Consider the following 16,280-nt stretch of genomic DNA (forward strand, 5'->3'; position numbering starts at 1 on the left):
CTGTGGCAACCCCCCGGTGCCGTTGTCAACTCGACCGAGATCCCAGGATTCAGGACTTTTTCTGTCCAGCCTTCATCATGATGCAGACGGCGGCCAGACATCAAGACAACTCACCCAAAGTACAGGCCACTGTCACCGTGGTAAAATAGCAACCGAAATGGAGGCGGTCCCCGTGGTAGAGTACCCAGCCAAGCAATTTGGTTTTACTAGAAGAGGTGCATCCTCCCAAAAGCCCAAGGCATTAATTGTCATCTTACCGGCCCCTTGCCCTCCGTCTCCCAAACAGACAAGAGGCCACAGCAGGTCAAATCACAAAGCAGACACGGGGAAGCCATCCTTTTTCAGCTGCATGGATTTTTTTTTTGTAATTGCAGACATCAAGCGTCATTAATGAGTGTCTACCTTGTGAGACGTCCAAACCATCCCCAACATTTTCATCATGGTAGCATGAGACCCAAACCCTGCCCGAACTTTTCATGTCATCATGAGACCCGAACAAACACTTAGCGAGACGACATGGCCTTGGTGACAAGCCGCTTGAGAGCAAGCTCCTTCTTCTTGAGATCCTCCGCGGTCGAGTCCTCCACCTCCAGCTGCGACATGGCCTCCGAGAGCGTCTGCTCAATCTTGTCCTTTTGGCCGCGCTTGAGCTTGAGCGACAGAGTCGGATCCGACACGATCTCCTCCACCCGGGTGATGTACGACTCCAGCTGCTGCTTCGCCTCGAACCTCTTGCTGAACGCCTCGTCGTTCGTCTTGAACTTCTCCGCCTCGCTGATCATCGTCTCGATCTCGGAGCTCGACAGCTTGCCCACAGAGTTCGAGATGGTGATGTTGGCGCTCCGTCCAGAGGTTTTCTCCGTCGCGACTACTTTCAATATGCCGTTCACGTCGACTTCGAAGATGACCTCGAGGACTGGCTCGCCCGCCTTCATCGGGGGGATTGGCGCAAGAGTGAACTCGCCCAGGCTCGTGTTATCAGAACAATTGGTGCGCTCGCCCTGCAGTGGGTCAGCGATGTTGTTTCGTGATAGAATGAAGGTCGGAGATCAAACCTGGAAAATTGGGAATTGAACGGTTTGCTCTGTCGGGGATGTCAGCAATCAAGGCACAGAGTGTTGTAGGAAGGAGAAACTTACGAGAATCGGCCACCGTTGTAAATGTCCGCTGAGTTGTGTTAGCTGATGGATGATCCACAGAGGTTGAAGAAAGCCGTAATGTTGAACAAATGAAAGAAATGCGTGATAATGAACAAATGAAACCCGTGGTGTCGGACGCCGTCCAAAATGTGAGCAAATGTGAAAATGGTGGTAAAGATGTTGAGCAGATGTCGTGATAGCAATGTTGGTGTCGTGTTTCTTAGGTTGACGCCGCAAGCGCAGCCTCCTTCTCCTTGTGCCTCGAGCCCTTCTCGTGATTCCTCAGCTCCTTGCGCGTCTCAAAACCCTTGTCGCAGGTGAGGCAGCGGAAGTCGAACGTGACGCCGGGTTCAATCTTTGCGACCCGGATCTTGTGGCTTTCTGGAGTTGTTGTGCCTTGGGAGTTCGTAAGGCTTCGTATAGGTGATGTCGCAGATGTCGCAGTGCCAGATCTTGGCTTCCAGCCGCCTCGCCTTGAAGTTTGCCTGGTGTTCCCTCATCCGGGCTCTGTGTTCGGGAGCTCCAACAGGCTCCACCTTGACGCCGAGGGCCTCCAGATTGATCTTGTGCTCCTTGGTTGCCTTGTGAGCAAGCCAGGACTTGGTGTCGCTGCCGTTGAAACCCCAGGGCTCGCAGTCAAAGTCGTCGATGCCGGCAGCCTGGTTTGCAGCGCGGTCCTTGTGTGCACCGGTATTTTCGTGTCGTTCAAGAACATTGGCATCCGGGCAAACGAGGTCGCAGACCTCGCAGTAAAACTCCTTGGACTCCTGAGCCGTGGCCTTTTTGGCCCTCCAACCTGCCTTCCTCTTCACGCGTGCCTTGTCGTGGCGAATCGGGTTGGCTTTCAGGCGGATGGTGGATGATCCACGACGCGGGACAGTGGGAACGCTGAGGCAAAGGAGTGGAAGTCTGGCTGTAGTTGGACGGCGTTCAAACGAGTGACGGAGGCAGCTGAGAAGCCTCGAGGATGAGGAGGCAGAAGTGAGTGTGAAGGATGAAGGGAGGCCGAGGTGAGGTGGTCCAGGTGAGGATGTCGAGGATGAAGGGAGGAGATCCAGTCCAGGTGAGAAGGTCCAGGTAGATCCAGGCAGACATGGCCGAGGTGGGCAGGCGCGCGCCCATACTTACCGTGGGTTTCATGGGGGAAGGAACGGAAAGAAACGTCCGGAGTGGAAGGGGGAGGAACAAAAATTGAAAAAAGCACGGACCCTGAACACCAAAAATGTTAGCAAAAATGATCGTGAGGTTATTACTGAGTTATTACAAGACAGCAGGGATTTTTCAACCGCTGTTGAAACAATTGAGCTCGAAAATTGAGGCAAAACTTGTGACGTTTGGGTGATTGGGTGGTGGAGGATTTTTCAACCGTGGTTGAAGTGTTGGAGTGACGGAAAAGCACAAGACATACTTGCGAAGAGCGGGCACTGTTGTTCCACGAGGAATCACACTAGCAAATATGTTTCCCTATTTCGGTCAGTCATGTATTCGGTGAAGGAGAACAGTAGGTATGATTCCTTACCTCCATGGCGACTCCGAGACTCAAGGGAACGACATCGAGGAGCAGCAAGTCGGCAGTGTCGGCGGATGTGGCCTTTCCGGAGATGATACCCGCTTCTACAAGTTGTCAGTAGTCTGCAAACAAAGAAAGGCAGGAAAATGCGTACGAACGGCAGCCCCAAATGCCACAGCTTCATCGGGATTGATGGACTTCTCGAGCTTCTTGCCGTCAAAGTAGTCCGAAAGGAGTTTCTGGATCTTGGGGATGCGGGTGGAGCCGCCGACAAGGACGATCTCATCAACGGCAGACTTCTCAATAGCTGCGTCCTTCAGAACCTGAGCGACGGGCTCCAGGGTGCCCGCGAAGGCCTTGGCGTTGAGATCCTCGAATCGAGCACGAGTGATTTGGACAGTGAAATCCTCGCCGTCAAACAAGGAGTCAATCTCAATGAGGGCCTGAGCACCACTGGACAGAGTGCGCTTGGCGCGTTCACAGGCGGTGCGCAGGCGGCGCAGCGCGCGGGCATCAGCAGAGAGGTCTTTCTTAGTCTTGCGATTGAACTCCTTCTTGCAGTGTTCGAGAAGGTTGGTATCAAAGTCTTGGCCGCCGAGATGGGTATCTCCGGCAGTGGCGCGGACAGTAAAGACCCCACCCTGGATGTTAAGAAGGGACACATCAAAGGTACCGCCACCAAGATCGTAGATCAGGACATTACGCTCCTTGTTGGACTTGTTGGATCCGAGACCGTAAGCAATGGCAGCAGCGGTGGGCTCGTTGATGATACGGAGGACGTTGAGGCCAGAGATGGAACCGGCATCCTTGGTGGCCTGACGCTGGTTGTCGTTGAAGTAGGCAGGGACGGTGATGACGGCCTTCTCGACCTTCTTGCCGAGCTTGGTCTCAGCAATCTCCTTCATCTGTAGGCCCAGTGTGTCAGCATTGAAACTTGTCGAGACTGCTCTGCATCGCCCGGCACGCATACCTTGACCAGAACCATGGCAGAGATCTCCTGGGGGGAGAACTGCTTGGTCTCGCCGAGGTACTCAACCTCGACCTTGGGGTTGCCGTTGTCATCGACGACCTTGAAGGGCCAGGACTCCTGGTCCTTCTTGACGGTGGGGTCATCGTAGCGACGACCGATCAACCGCCTGAGTGAGACGGCAAGTCAGTACATGAGATGTCCAGCTGCGGGGGGTGGGGGAAACGAAGAGGAGCGTACTTGACGTCGAAGACGGTGTTGACGGGGTTCATGGCGGCCTGGTTCTTGGCAGCCTCACCGATTAACCGCTCCTCGGCCGTGAAGGACACGAAGGAGGGGGTGGTAAAAGAACCCTGCTCGTTGGCGATGATCTCAACATTGCTGCCCTCGTAGGTGGCCACGCAAGAGTAGGTGGTACCTGTTGTTGGTTGGAAGTCAGCAGTCTGGAGAAGGGTGTTGTCGCGCGAGGCCGCCGCGTCGCCCAACTGGCCAGGAGGGTTGCACGGCGAAGGGGCGTGGTGGGAACGTACCCAGATCAATGCCAATGGCACCGTCGTAGACTTCTTCCGCCATTTTGGATGATAAGAAAGGAAGTTGTCGGAAAGGCAGAGGTTGAGGTGTGGGATGGACAACGGCAGAAATCGAGGCAAGTTTTCAGAGGGCGGGAGGATGGGTTTTGAACCGGTCGAAAGCGTGGGGCTGGCGGCAAAAGAGAGTGCGCAGGAAATTTTGAAAATTTTCAACCAGGTGCACGAGCCAAGGTCGTTCACTCCTCGCTCCCCAGCTCCCAATACCAAGTGGGCTGTCCAGGCTTATCTTATCGGTCAGCGGAGTGTGCATGGGTGGGGAGTGGCCGCACGGCCGCCCACCCTACCCAGATCTGCCCCTCGGCTCGCTCTCAGAGGGACTGTAGTCTACCAGTACCTTTACAGTATCACACCGGTTTCCACAATGTAGGCGGTCAGCTTACTGCAGAATCTGCGCTACAAGAGGTGTTCGACGGACGTAGGAGCCTCAAGATTTGCCAGAGAAGGCTTGTTTTGGAATTACACGGACCCTACTGGTCCTTATTCTTTTCCCACCACAAGTATCGGCCTGTTAGAGCTAAAACGAGGTCAAGTGGGTACTCCTGCTCTTGCTGAGCCTCTCCACACGCCAGCCCTGCACGGTAGCTTTATGAGGGCGGCATCAAGTCTTTACCGGTCCTGCCAAATCGCGAATGGCTGAGCGTCGTCTGCCACTCCGAAAGTGGCCGCTCTGCATCTCCAACATGCTGCGCACAATCTCGCTATGCGTTAGTTGTCCCTCCGCCAGCCAGGCAGGCACGTATCGTGAGACAAGATATTTCAATAGGCACATGCTCACGGAGCGAGAGAGACGACAGGCTCCTAGTACTGCTTCATAACGTTCGCAAGGATAGTAATCTTCTCAAGCACCGCGTCGGAGCCGTTGGGCAGCTTCTGACCTTTCGGCAGCGCGGCAATCATTTGTAGCACAACGGTGTTGACGCCTTGGTGGAGCTGTGCATCGTACAGGAGTTCTCCATTCTGGATCGTGTCTCGCGGGGTTGGAACTCCGCGAGCGAGAGTCTGTCCATTGACGACCACGTAGAGCTTGTACGGGCGTTGCTGCTGCTCGAGAACCGGCGACACGCGTGGCACGATCTGCAGCTTCCACTGGTTGGCGGCTAGATTAACCGTGAAAGACTGCTGCAATAATTTCGGATGGGGAGGCACGTTAAAAACAAACTGCTTGTCCGCGCCGTTGTCTGGTGGCGTGCGTAAACACAGGTTGGCCAGGCTTGCCTCCGACAGACCTGTGAGGGAGTCAGAAAGGGGTGCCCGTATCTTGCCGTGAGCTCCAGACTTACCCACTCCCGCACACCGGAATGTGAAGTCGTACAATGCAGCCGCTTGTTGCTGTTGTCCGGGCACGTGTCCGTTGGGTGGGCCATGCTGAGGCGCAGGCTGGCCCAGGCCGCTGACCGGGGGTAGCATCACAGGCCGGAAGGCACTTGAGCTGTAGCCGTTGTTCATCGGGGGTGGAACAGTCGGAGATGCCCTGTTGGAGTCCTCTCGCTTCATCACCGCAGATGGTGTACCGGGCCCAGGGACCTGGGTCAGGTTCGCCGCCGCTGGGTTGACGGGAGCCGGCCGTGTGGTAGCTCCATTGACAGCTCCCTCGACAGTCCCCTGGGCTGGGCCGGGATGAGACGCCTGTGGCGCCGGGGATCCCTGTGAGCCCTCTCTGCCGCCGCCGACGTGGATAGTGATTCGTTTGGGTCGCCCAGACTGGGCCTGCGGCGTCTGCGCTGAGGGCGCTCTCAAGATGATCTTAGGTTGAGGCGGTTCCTCTACGCATCCCTTGGCCTCATTGAGCTGCTCGTAGAAGGCGTCCTGAGAAGTGTTAGATCCGCCGGCGGCATCCATGGGGTGGGCTGTGGTATTCTGGCTTACTTTGAGCTCTTTGGCCAGCTCGAAGATCTCACTGCCTTCCTCGTTGTAGTAGAACGCGTTGCTCCAGAGCAAACTCGCCTTTTCTTCTAGAGCCGCCCAACTCTTGAACTCGCTGACTCCTGTTGCTCCAGCTCTACCAACCATGCCTTTGATGGCCCGCCAGAGCTTCTTCAGGGACATTGGCTCGTCGATGAGTTGGTAGTAGTCTTTCAATGACTTGGGGGGCAAGTTTATGAAGGGCTCAAAGTATGGCCATTCATCACTGGTCTGTTAGCCAAATGCTGCCTCGCTCGCTCGGAACCAGTAACGTACTCTTCTTCCTGGCGCGTCGATAACTCGTCCACCAGCTTCTCCTGAGCCTGCTGGAAGCTGAGACCCTGGTAGGGCACCTCCGAAAACTGTGCGCCGCCCTTGTTTTCGCTTGTCGATCGCGCGTCCGGCGTGCCTTCTGTCTCGTTCGAGCGTGCTCCGCGCCTCTTGAGCACTATCCGAGTGTTGGATCCCCGGCTGATGTCTGCGTCGCCTTCAGCGGCCTCGCCGTCATCGGCCTCGCCTTCAGCATCGGCGTCGGGCATTTCCTCATCTTCGCCCTCGGCATCCTCCTCGCCCGAAGGGTGCTGAGGTTGTAGTGGCCGCGGGGGTCGAGAGGCCACGTCGCTGGCCGCCAGTTCGGAGGGCATGTCCTCTGCTGTAATCTCGGCATCGACGTCCCAGTCCGGAGGGGCCGGGGCTGGGGTCGCGGCGTAGTTTGTAATTTTCTTGTACGCCGGGTTCGTCTTGACCATGTAGTTGCTGGTGGCTTTCCTCACGCGTTCGGCGTCTTCGTAAGTCTGTGAGCCACGCGAGTAGAATTCCTTTGCATTGTTGACCATGCGCTTCATCCAGCTTTCCAACTGTGTCATGTTCGCCAGCTCGTGCCGGTACAGTCTGCGCTCGATCACCCGGAGTGACACTGGCATGTGGATCCTCCGGTAATAGTCCTCATTGCCCTCCCTGGGCAAGAGCTTCTCGAAGTAGCCCGCGACTCCTCGTCCACTATTGTGAGACCAAAATGTCAGAAAGAAATTGGACAATGCAGGATTGGGGCACGCATATCACGAGAGTGCCACAGCGAGTCATGATAGCGGGAGGCCGCGCTGCCATGACCGCAGTGCGTCGCAACAGTAGCGCATGGGCAGGCACGGGTTTCCGACGTACTGTTTGTCGGCCGTCTTTCGTATTGCTTCGAGAAAAGCCAGGCCGTAGGCGGTGGTGGACTCGGGGGATTCGTGCTTTGCCAGATCTGGGAAGTCCTGATGCAGGTTTCAACGTGGTTAGCCGTGCATGCGTGGAGGGTGTCTTGGGCCTGCATCCCATGCAAGAGTCGCGACGCAGATGTTGAACGCCGCTTGAAGCGGGGGCAGGGGAAATGCAGATGATATGTATGATGAGACGGCCGGCCCCCCGGCGGATGGGGATGGGGAGAGGAGCTGGGCAGGAAGAGCCGCGGTCGGGCGTGCGCGACTGAGCTGAGAGGGACCTGCACAAAGGCGTGCACGCGCGACCAAGATGGATTTCGAGCCGACGGACTTCGCAGCGGTGGACCACGGCGCGGACCACCAGAGACAAGATGGATTGTCGCCGCACACAAATGACAGGACCAAACTCACCGAAGGTAACTTGCGCCTCTTCGCTGCGGGCTCACCACCGTCGGCGCCGCCTCCTCGGCCAGCGGCGCTTGCCTTGCGCTTGGTCTCCATGGTACTAGAGTGCAATGATGTCGGCTGATATCGAATTGGTCTCCGGATGACTGCTCTTGGGGATCAATGGGGTTATAGGGCCAGAATCCGCCGGAACATAGTATTGCTTGTGGGGTTGGCAGAGTGGCTCCTGTCACGTCGCGCGATTGGAGATCCTAGAGTGCAGCGTAGCGTAGCGAAGCGCAGCGCAGCGCCGCAGATTGGAGGACGACCTGCTTGAGCTTGTTACCTGCCTTCAATGCTCAGTGGACGCGACGGCAACACTTCGAGGGCGGTCTGCTGTAGGGAAGTGGCAGCCCTTGCACGCAACAGCCCGCAACTCGAAATGCAAGCGTCCAACATCAACGGAAGTTCTGCAGAATACGAGAGAAATGCGCGGTTCCAAACCAGTGTGATTCAACGTTGTTAGGCTCATTCTTCAACCGAGTGTACGGCGCGACTGGCCTGTCAGCAACTCCTAGACTGCAAGGGAGCTTCCAGGGTCAGGTGATTTGGGTTGATTGCGATCCAGGCCGAGGCGCTTGGACCAGCACTTGTGGTGCGGGCAGGGGCGTTTGGCCCCTAAGGGCCCTAGATAGGCAATTTTTAGCTCCGGAGGTAGACTTAGACCTATTTAAGCAATACACACCCCGAATCCCCCAACTTCCTTGCACTGTTTATAGTGCAATATATCTTCTTATATAAGTTAAAAAGTTTCATAAAGGTTTTGCTAAGACTTATATTAAGAAAGCCTATCCTTTAATTTAAATCTTAAAATTAAAGCTAAGTATGAATTAAAAAGCTTGCATAATAAGAATAAATTAACTAAGCTCTTAAGTTTAAATAAAGCCAAAGCCTATATTATTAAAACAGCGCTGCGCTAAGCTTACGCTATTATATTAATTAAATTATTAAATTCCTTAAATTTACCTGCCTTATTTTCTTTATTTCCGCATATCTTTAAGTTAAGGTAGTAGAGTTTCGCTTAGCTAAGTATATACTCTTCCCTTAAGTAATAAATCTAGATCTTAAGATTGCAATTTAGGGAATAAATTAATAAATTAATTATGCTTATTATATGCTTTAGTTTATAACTTCCTTAAGGATTTTATTGCCTTATTAATGCTAAGGGTAAAGCAACTTATATTAATAAAGAAGCATAAAGTATATTAAGAAGCCTTATTAAGGTTTAAGATATTATTAAGGGGATGGATAGGAATAAATAACCTAAACTTTAAATTACCATTACTAAATCTAAATTTAAAACCTAAGAACCTTATCTTAAAGCTTACTTTTTTATTATTATAGGAAAAACTTTAAAATTGCTTAAACCTAAATAATTCCTTTCTTAGCTATTTAATATTAAATTATAATAGCTTGCTTAAATTTAAAACCCTTTTATTATATTTAATAAAATTCTTAAATTATTTTATTATATTTCCTTTTTTTATTAATATTTTCTTAAGATTTTTAAGAAAAAGCTTAAAGAAATATATTAATAATATAAAGTTATATAGCATAAGGGTAGTATTTAATAATAAGGCCCTTAAGGTTTAAGAGATAGGGGTAGTTTTTTATTTTAAGTTAAAGGGTGCAGTTAGGATTAATTAATACTTAAAACTTGCTTTAAATAAATAAGCTTAGCTTAAAGTTTTTACTCTTTTTAAGAATTGCTTTTAAATAAGAATTATTAATTTAAACCATAAAATTAAAACTTAGGTATATACCTTTGCTTGCAAATCCGTAAAGTTAATTTTAAAGTATATATATTGGGCTATTAAGCTATTTTATTAATATAAGGGAGAATAATCTTAAAAGTTGGTTTATTAGCTATTTTCTTACCTTTTTAGCTAAAAGGGAGGTAAATTTTATAATAAGGGTTAAAGGATTTAAGAATTAATTGCAACTTAATTATATATAAATAAAAAGATAAAAAGTAATAATATTTTAATTAAAGAATGCATATTTAATAAGATCTACTAATATATTATTAATTATTACCTTTCGCTTAATTTTAAAATAAACCCCTTCTTAAAAAATAAGGCAATAAATAAGACTCTTATAAATTAAGATTAGGTTATAAGCTAAATAATAAGTATTATAAAGATAATATATAACTAAATTATAAAGATGTAATTAGCGCTAAGCTTACCAGCTTATTTTATTATAAATTAAGAATTTAACTATAGTGCTTAGTGGAGTGCGGGATAATAATTATAAATTAAAGCGATAAGTTGGGGATAAAACTTAGTAGGTGGGCTTGCTTATATCCCCTTAAGTTAAAATGATTAAATATAGCAATTATTAATTTATAATGATTATGCAAGCTAGGGCTTTATGCAAGGAAGATAAGGTAGCTATGGTACCTCTTACTTTTAAATAGAAAGTTAGGGTTTTATATAAATATATTATAATTATAATAAGGAAGGATATAATATTTAAGCTTACCTTTATCTTAATTAATTATTTAGTTAAATTAATAAAATTAAGTTAAAAATTAAAGCTAAAAAGCCTATTCCTAATGATTTATGCCCCCTTAAATATGCAGCCTAGGCTTAAGCTTAAGTTATGGAAATACCCGCTAAGATGTTATTATTAAAGGATTCCTTAAAATTAAAAGAAGCAATAAGTGGCGTGCTTAATGCATAAAAGGCATGGATTTAAATAAAAAGGGAAGTTTGCTTATTAGCAATTAAAAATAAGCAAACCTAAACTAAGGCCTTGCTAAGAAATAATAAGTATTTATATAAGGCTTATTAACTCACTACCTTATTTACACTAAGGAATGCGATATAACTTAATTTCTTATACTTAACAAGAAATAAAGACTTAAAGATAAAAAAGCGTTAAGAAACCTTAATAAAGCTTAAGAAAGTATTTAAGAAAACCTTAATAGGTAAGTTAAATTAAAAGGCTCCTAAGGAGATTATCCTTATTTAAGGGATTAATAAATAGGATAGCAATAAATTTAATATTAAGTCCTTATTATAAGGTATGGAAGTTAAGTTAAGTTTAGCTTAACTCTTAAATTAATTCCCTTTATTAAGAACTTAAATAATATATAAGCTAAGCACTTAATTTAATAAATATTAGGGATATTAATTTAAAGAAAAGAAAGGTAAGAAAAAGGTTATAAATGCGGCTAAAAAGCTAATATATTATAATAAGTCCTTCCTTAAAATTAAGACTTTAACTTTAAGGTATATTAAGAGTAATATAGCTAGCATTAATATAAATTAGCTTATAATAAATAATAGTTCCTTAGGAAAATTAATTAAATTAAAGATGGTATAGCGTTTTAACTTAGTTATAAGAAAGGTTAAGCAGGAAATATACCTTAAGTTAGCTAATAATTTAATAGCCCTTATTTACTATTATATTAATATCCTTATTATAATTAAAGGGATTTTAATTATGTATTAGGCTTATATTATTAAGAATAATGATACTTATAATATAATATTAAGTTAAACCTAGCTATAAAGAAATTAAGTAATTATTAATTATAATTTAAATATATTAACCTTAAAGGGTTAAATAGGTATTAAGAGCATTATAAAGTTTGCTAAGGTAAACTCCTTAATACTTAAATTATTAAAATTAAATTAAAAGGGCTTAAAGGAAGGTAATAAAGGTAATTCCTTGGATAATAAGAGTAATCTTTTAAATAAAGATAATAAGTTTTTAGTGAATTTACGCTATGCTAAGTTAATAACCTTCTTGGCTAATATAAAATTAATAAAGATATTAAAATATAATAAAGATGCTAAGATATGGGATAATGGCAAGTCCTTAATATAAACTTGAAATGATAAGGTAAAAAATAAATTGGCAACCTTTAGCCTTAAAAGGGTTTATTAAACTTAATTTATAGGAAGGGGTAGAGTATTTTTAAATGCATTTAGTTTGCAAACTTAATTAAGTATATTAATTGCTTGCCATTTTAAGATTATAATTAAATAATTAAGCTATTATTCCTTATTATTAAACCTAAATTAAAGATTATAATAGTAGTATTTACCTTATTAACTTTATTAGCATATATCCCTATGGATAAGAAGGAGGCTTATAATGCAACAAGCTTATATTTAGTTAACTAATTACTAAAAATAAATAAACCTTAATAAGGTTAAAAAAAGGATAATGGTGAGATTATAGCATTAGCCTTAACTTTAAATAATAAGAATAAAATAATAAAGAAGGAAAATTAATTAGCTTTCCTTATATAAAACCTAGATATTTATAATAATATAAATTAAGCTTTATTTGCTTTAAAAAAATAGGATTAAGGTAAGTAGGCCCTTAATATTATATTTAAAGATTTAAACTAAATTAAGAAGGATTTATTATTAAATTTAGCTATCTTTATTAAGGAATAAGGGCTAGGGGGGAAGTTAATGCTTCTAAGTATAGTTGGAAAGGTAATAACTAAGGCTATATATAAGTTAATATTATAAGGGATTCACTTAAATTAGGATATTAAAAGGCGCCCTCTTTAATGATTATTATTGAAAGAGAGTTAATTAATAATTAATAGTTAGTTTAAGAAGATAGGCATTGCTTTAAGCGATGCGGTAAATAGCTAATAATGCTAAGATTAAGCTTAGAGGTTAATGTATACTTAAAGGGATTATTTTATATTATCTTTAAATAAAATTAAAACTATAAACTTAATTAACTACATTATTAAACTATTGCTTAATATCTTATTATATTAATTAAAATAGCTATTATATTTAAGGAAATAGCATTAATTTGCCTTAAAGTTCTTTTAAAAGCTAAAAAGAGCTAAATAAATATAATTAGCAATTAAATTATAAGCAGCATATATTAAGTTCCCACCTAAGGCTAATACTTTTAAAGTAATATTTAATTATCAACCCATAAATAATGCAACCTTATTACCTTAATGGCCTTATTATAATTAAGCTTATATTTTTAAGGATATTCTTTAATTAAGCTATGGGGTTTTCTTTTAAAGGGATGCAGCGCATAAATACTACAAGGTAATAATAATTTTAAGAGATGAATATAAGGCGGCAATAATTACTCCCTATGCATAATACTTTATAAACTAAATGCCTTAAGGCATGGCCAAAGCAAGTTATATATATAATATGCTAAGGGATATAGTTTTTAAAGCTTAGCTAATGGTTTTAAGCTTTAAAGAATTAAAATTATTATTAATAATAGGATATATTTCATATTTTAACGCTTTTTTTAATAAGTTTATTAATAATTATGCAGCCTTTGCTAAGTCTTTTAATAACTTATTTACCTTTTTATACCTATATTATTTCCCTAAACTTAAATTTAAAAGGATTAGCTTAAAATCATTAAAGATAGTCTTATTTATAAAGCAAATTACTATCTTAGGCTTTAAATTAAGCAATAAAGTTATAAAACTAATATATAAACATTAAGAAAGGTTTTAATAATAGGCATAACCAGAGAATTATTTAAAGACTTAGGAAAAGTTAAATACTTTCTTATAGCTTTTATTATATTTAAGGGAATTCATCCCTAGCTAAATATCCTTAACTTAAATTCTAAAGACCTTATATGCAAACTAAGTATAAAAAACCACGCTAATTAGCAAGTAATCTCACTAAATGCATTAGCAAGACTATAATAACTTTATATAGAATTAAAAATATACTAAAACATTTATAAATATATATAATAAAGTATAAAATATAATAAACACTGCACTTAATAAGGATGAGTAGTTTTATTTTAATATAAATACTTTAAATCTCATGATTAAAGCGGTGCTTTTTTAACTTACTAGTTTGCTAATAGGGATTAAAATAATTAATAAAATGATTAAGAATATATATATAATTATATTTATATCTTTTTAATTCTTAAATATAAAGATAAGGTATATTATTAGGGAAAGGGAAATATTAAGGGTTATTAAGGCGCTTTAAGAGTTAAGAAATTATATTTTATTATCTTGGTTCCTTATTATTATATATACTAATTATCTTAATATGCTTTTAATCTTAAGTATTAATAGGAAATTAACTAGCTGGATTGCATTATAGCTAAATATTATGGCTACCTTTAACCTTTACTTAATTTATTGCCTAAATATAGCTTAAGTAATATAAATGGTAGATAGCTTATTTTAGTTAAGGGGAGGAATGGTAGATTTACTTTTATTTAACGCCTTGGATATAAAGATAATGGTTTTAGCTTATTTAAGATAAGTTAGCATAGGATAATAAACATAAGTTTAAGCATTGCTTATACATTTATCGCATATTGCCTTATTAATAGCTCCTAGGGTTATTATTAATATAGTATATGCAAGCTTAAAATAATATGGGTAGGTTATTTTATACTTGTTTAGGGGAAATGAATTTTTAAAAGAATTATTTAAGTTGGTTTAATGGTATGTTAAGAAGAAGTTGGTTAATTATAAACTTATAAATAAAGCCCTTAAGTTTTAAAAAGGGCTGAAAGTATACTCCGCTTATATATTAAAGGAGGAAGTCTTGGCTATACTAAAGTATGCTTATAATTATCATAGCCATTTTGCCATAATATTTATATTTCATAACTTAAAAGGGGAAATATAGTGGCCTACCCAATATTTAAATATAAAGCGTTATATTAAGGGTTACATGATATGTTAATCCTAGAGTTTAAAGAACTTTATTTAAGTTAAGCCTATACCTATAATATCTTTAAGGCTATGGAACTTAATTAGTATAAATTATTTAAGCAAGATTATATTATTTAAAATTAATAGATTAACTTATTTCTATATCCTTATTAATTACTTTAATAGGTTTATTATCTTATTAGCTTATACTTAGCTAATGGCTATAAGGATAATGGCTTTATAAGAACTAATTATTAATATGGCGGGATTCTTAAAATAAGTATACTTAAATAATGCCTTTTATTTTTATAATAACTAGGTTTAAGGGTTTTTTAAATCCTATGAAACTAAGCTATTATTTAGCCCTATATATTACCTAGCCTTAATAAGGAAAGCTAAGTTTGCAATAAAGATAATTAAGAGGGGATTAAAATAATAAGCTTGGGATTAACAATATAAGTGGTTAAACTTATAGCCAATAGCTTTGCTTAATATTACGGCTAATATTAATAATTGCTTAATAAGAAAGTTAAGGTATATATTAGCTAAGATAATGCTAAGCTAGCTAATAAAAAGGGAGCCAAAACCCTTAAATATAAATATAAAATTAAAAAGATAAGAAGTATTAAGCTTAGTTAAGGAGCAAACTCTTAATAATAATGCCTTGATTTTTACTTATATAAAAAAGATTAAGTTAATGAGATTTAAATATATGGAAAGGTTATTAAAGGCCGTAGTAAAGAAAATACTTAATTAATATTTAAAAACCTTTAAAGTAGGTAAATTAATATAGGAAAAGGTTTTAGCTATATAAAGGATTTAAAGATTTAAAACTTTTAAAATGAGAAGTTAAAAGACCCTTATAATAAAAAGAGGGCTAAGGCTTTTTAACTAAAATAAATAGGTCCTTAAAAGGTAATTAACCTTACCTTAAATGTAATAATTTATATTATAAATCTTATATTTAAGGGCAAGAAGAAAAGAAAGATTTATATAAATAACCTTAAATTATATTAAGTAATGCCTTTAAAATTAAAGAGATATTAAGTAGCATAAAACTTAAATAAAGGAAAGAAGATTATAAGGATAGAATTAAGGGAAAACAAAGTATTAAATAAGGCTAAGCCTTTAAACTTATATTCTTATATTATAAACCTATTAAGATATATTTAATATAAAAGGAAAGGGGATTCATAATATTAATAAGAGTGTTATAAAAGCTATAAAGTTATAGCTTGTAAAATTAAGGGTATTAAGAAGCATATATATATTTAGCCCATGCTATATACTTATTTAATTTAAATAATATGCTACTTATATACTTATTATTATTATAATATTTAAATTAAGGTTATAAGAAATTTTATAAAGTTTTATATTAAGATAATTAAAACTATCTTAAAACTTTTATTCTTTTTATTAAATTATTTAAACTTCTTAATTTAAGGTAAAAAGAAATAATTTTCTTTTATAAATAATTACCTAAGATAAACCTTTGCTTTCTTTTATTATAACCTTTTATTTTATTAACCTCTCCTAAACCTTTTTAAACTATTATATAATAGCATAACTTTAATACCTAAACATATAAAGCACCATTATAAGAGTATAACGGACCTAAAACCCATGCATTAAAGGCATTACAATATATATAAGTAAGCAACACCCTAAGCCCTAACTTATAGGCTTAAGGAGCCATTAAAAGCGCCCTAAATAAGCACGCTAACTAAGAACCCCATTTTAAATTAAGATTAGCTATTAAATTCCTATAACTTTATATATTAATAAACTTAATACCCTTATTTAAAAGTCCTTATATTAAAGGGTATATAAGAAGAAAAAATAGCCTTAAAATTAAATAAAGAGTTAATAAAGGT

At 40.3% G+C, this 16,280-nt stretch overlaps 2 protein-coding genes across 2 annotated transcripts; both read right to left on the minus strand.

Moving 5' to 3' along the window:
• Positions 1-503: 503 nt before the first annotated feature.
• Positions 504-4,189, minus strand: INS49_002075 (uncharacterized protein; the record flags this gene model as incomplete). Its single annotated transcript, XM_043162890.1, has 11 exons — positions 504-1,001; positions 1,056-1,084; positions 1,140-1,167; positions 1,277-1,407; positions 1,504-2,027; positions 2,548-2,603; positions 2,659-2,753; positions 2,804-3,554; positions 3,620-3,785; positions 3,857-4,034; positions 4,147-4,189. The coding sequence occupies 11 exons, from the start codon at positions 4,187-4,189 to the stop codon at positions 504-506; spliced, it is 2,499 nt and encodes an 832-aa protein (XP_043031396.1).
• Positions 4,190-5,004: 815 nt separating this feature from the next.
• Positions 5,005-7,811, minus strand: INS49_002076 (uncharacterized protein; the record flags this gene model as incomplete). The annotated part of the gene is made up of 5 exons (XM_043162891.1): positions 5,005-5,432; positions 5,487-6,334; positions 6,385-7,107; positions 7,270-7,364; positions 7,722-7,811. 5 exons carry the CDS (start codon positions 7,809-7,811, stop codon positions 5,005-5,007), a joined length of 2,184 nt encoding a protein of 727 aa, XP_043031397.1.
• Between the last annotated feature and the right edge of the window lie 8,469 nt (positions 7,812-16,280).

Source organism: Diaporthe citri, assembly GCF_014595645.1.
Source record: "Diaporthe citri strain NFHF-8-4 chromosome Unknown scaffold_1, whole genome shotgun sequence".
In the NCBI taxonomy this organism is placed as follows: domain Eukaryota; kingdom Fungi; phylum Ascomycota; class Sordariomycetes; order Diaporthales; family Diaporthaceae; genus Diaporthe; species Diaporthe citri.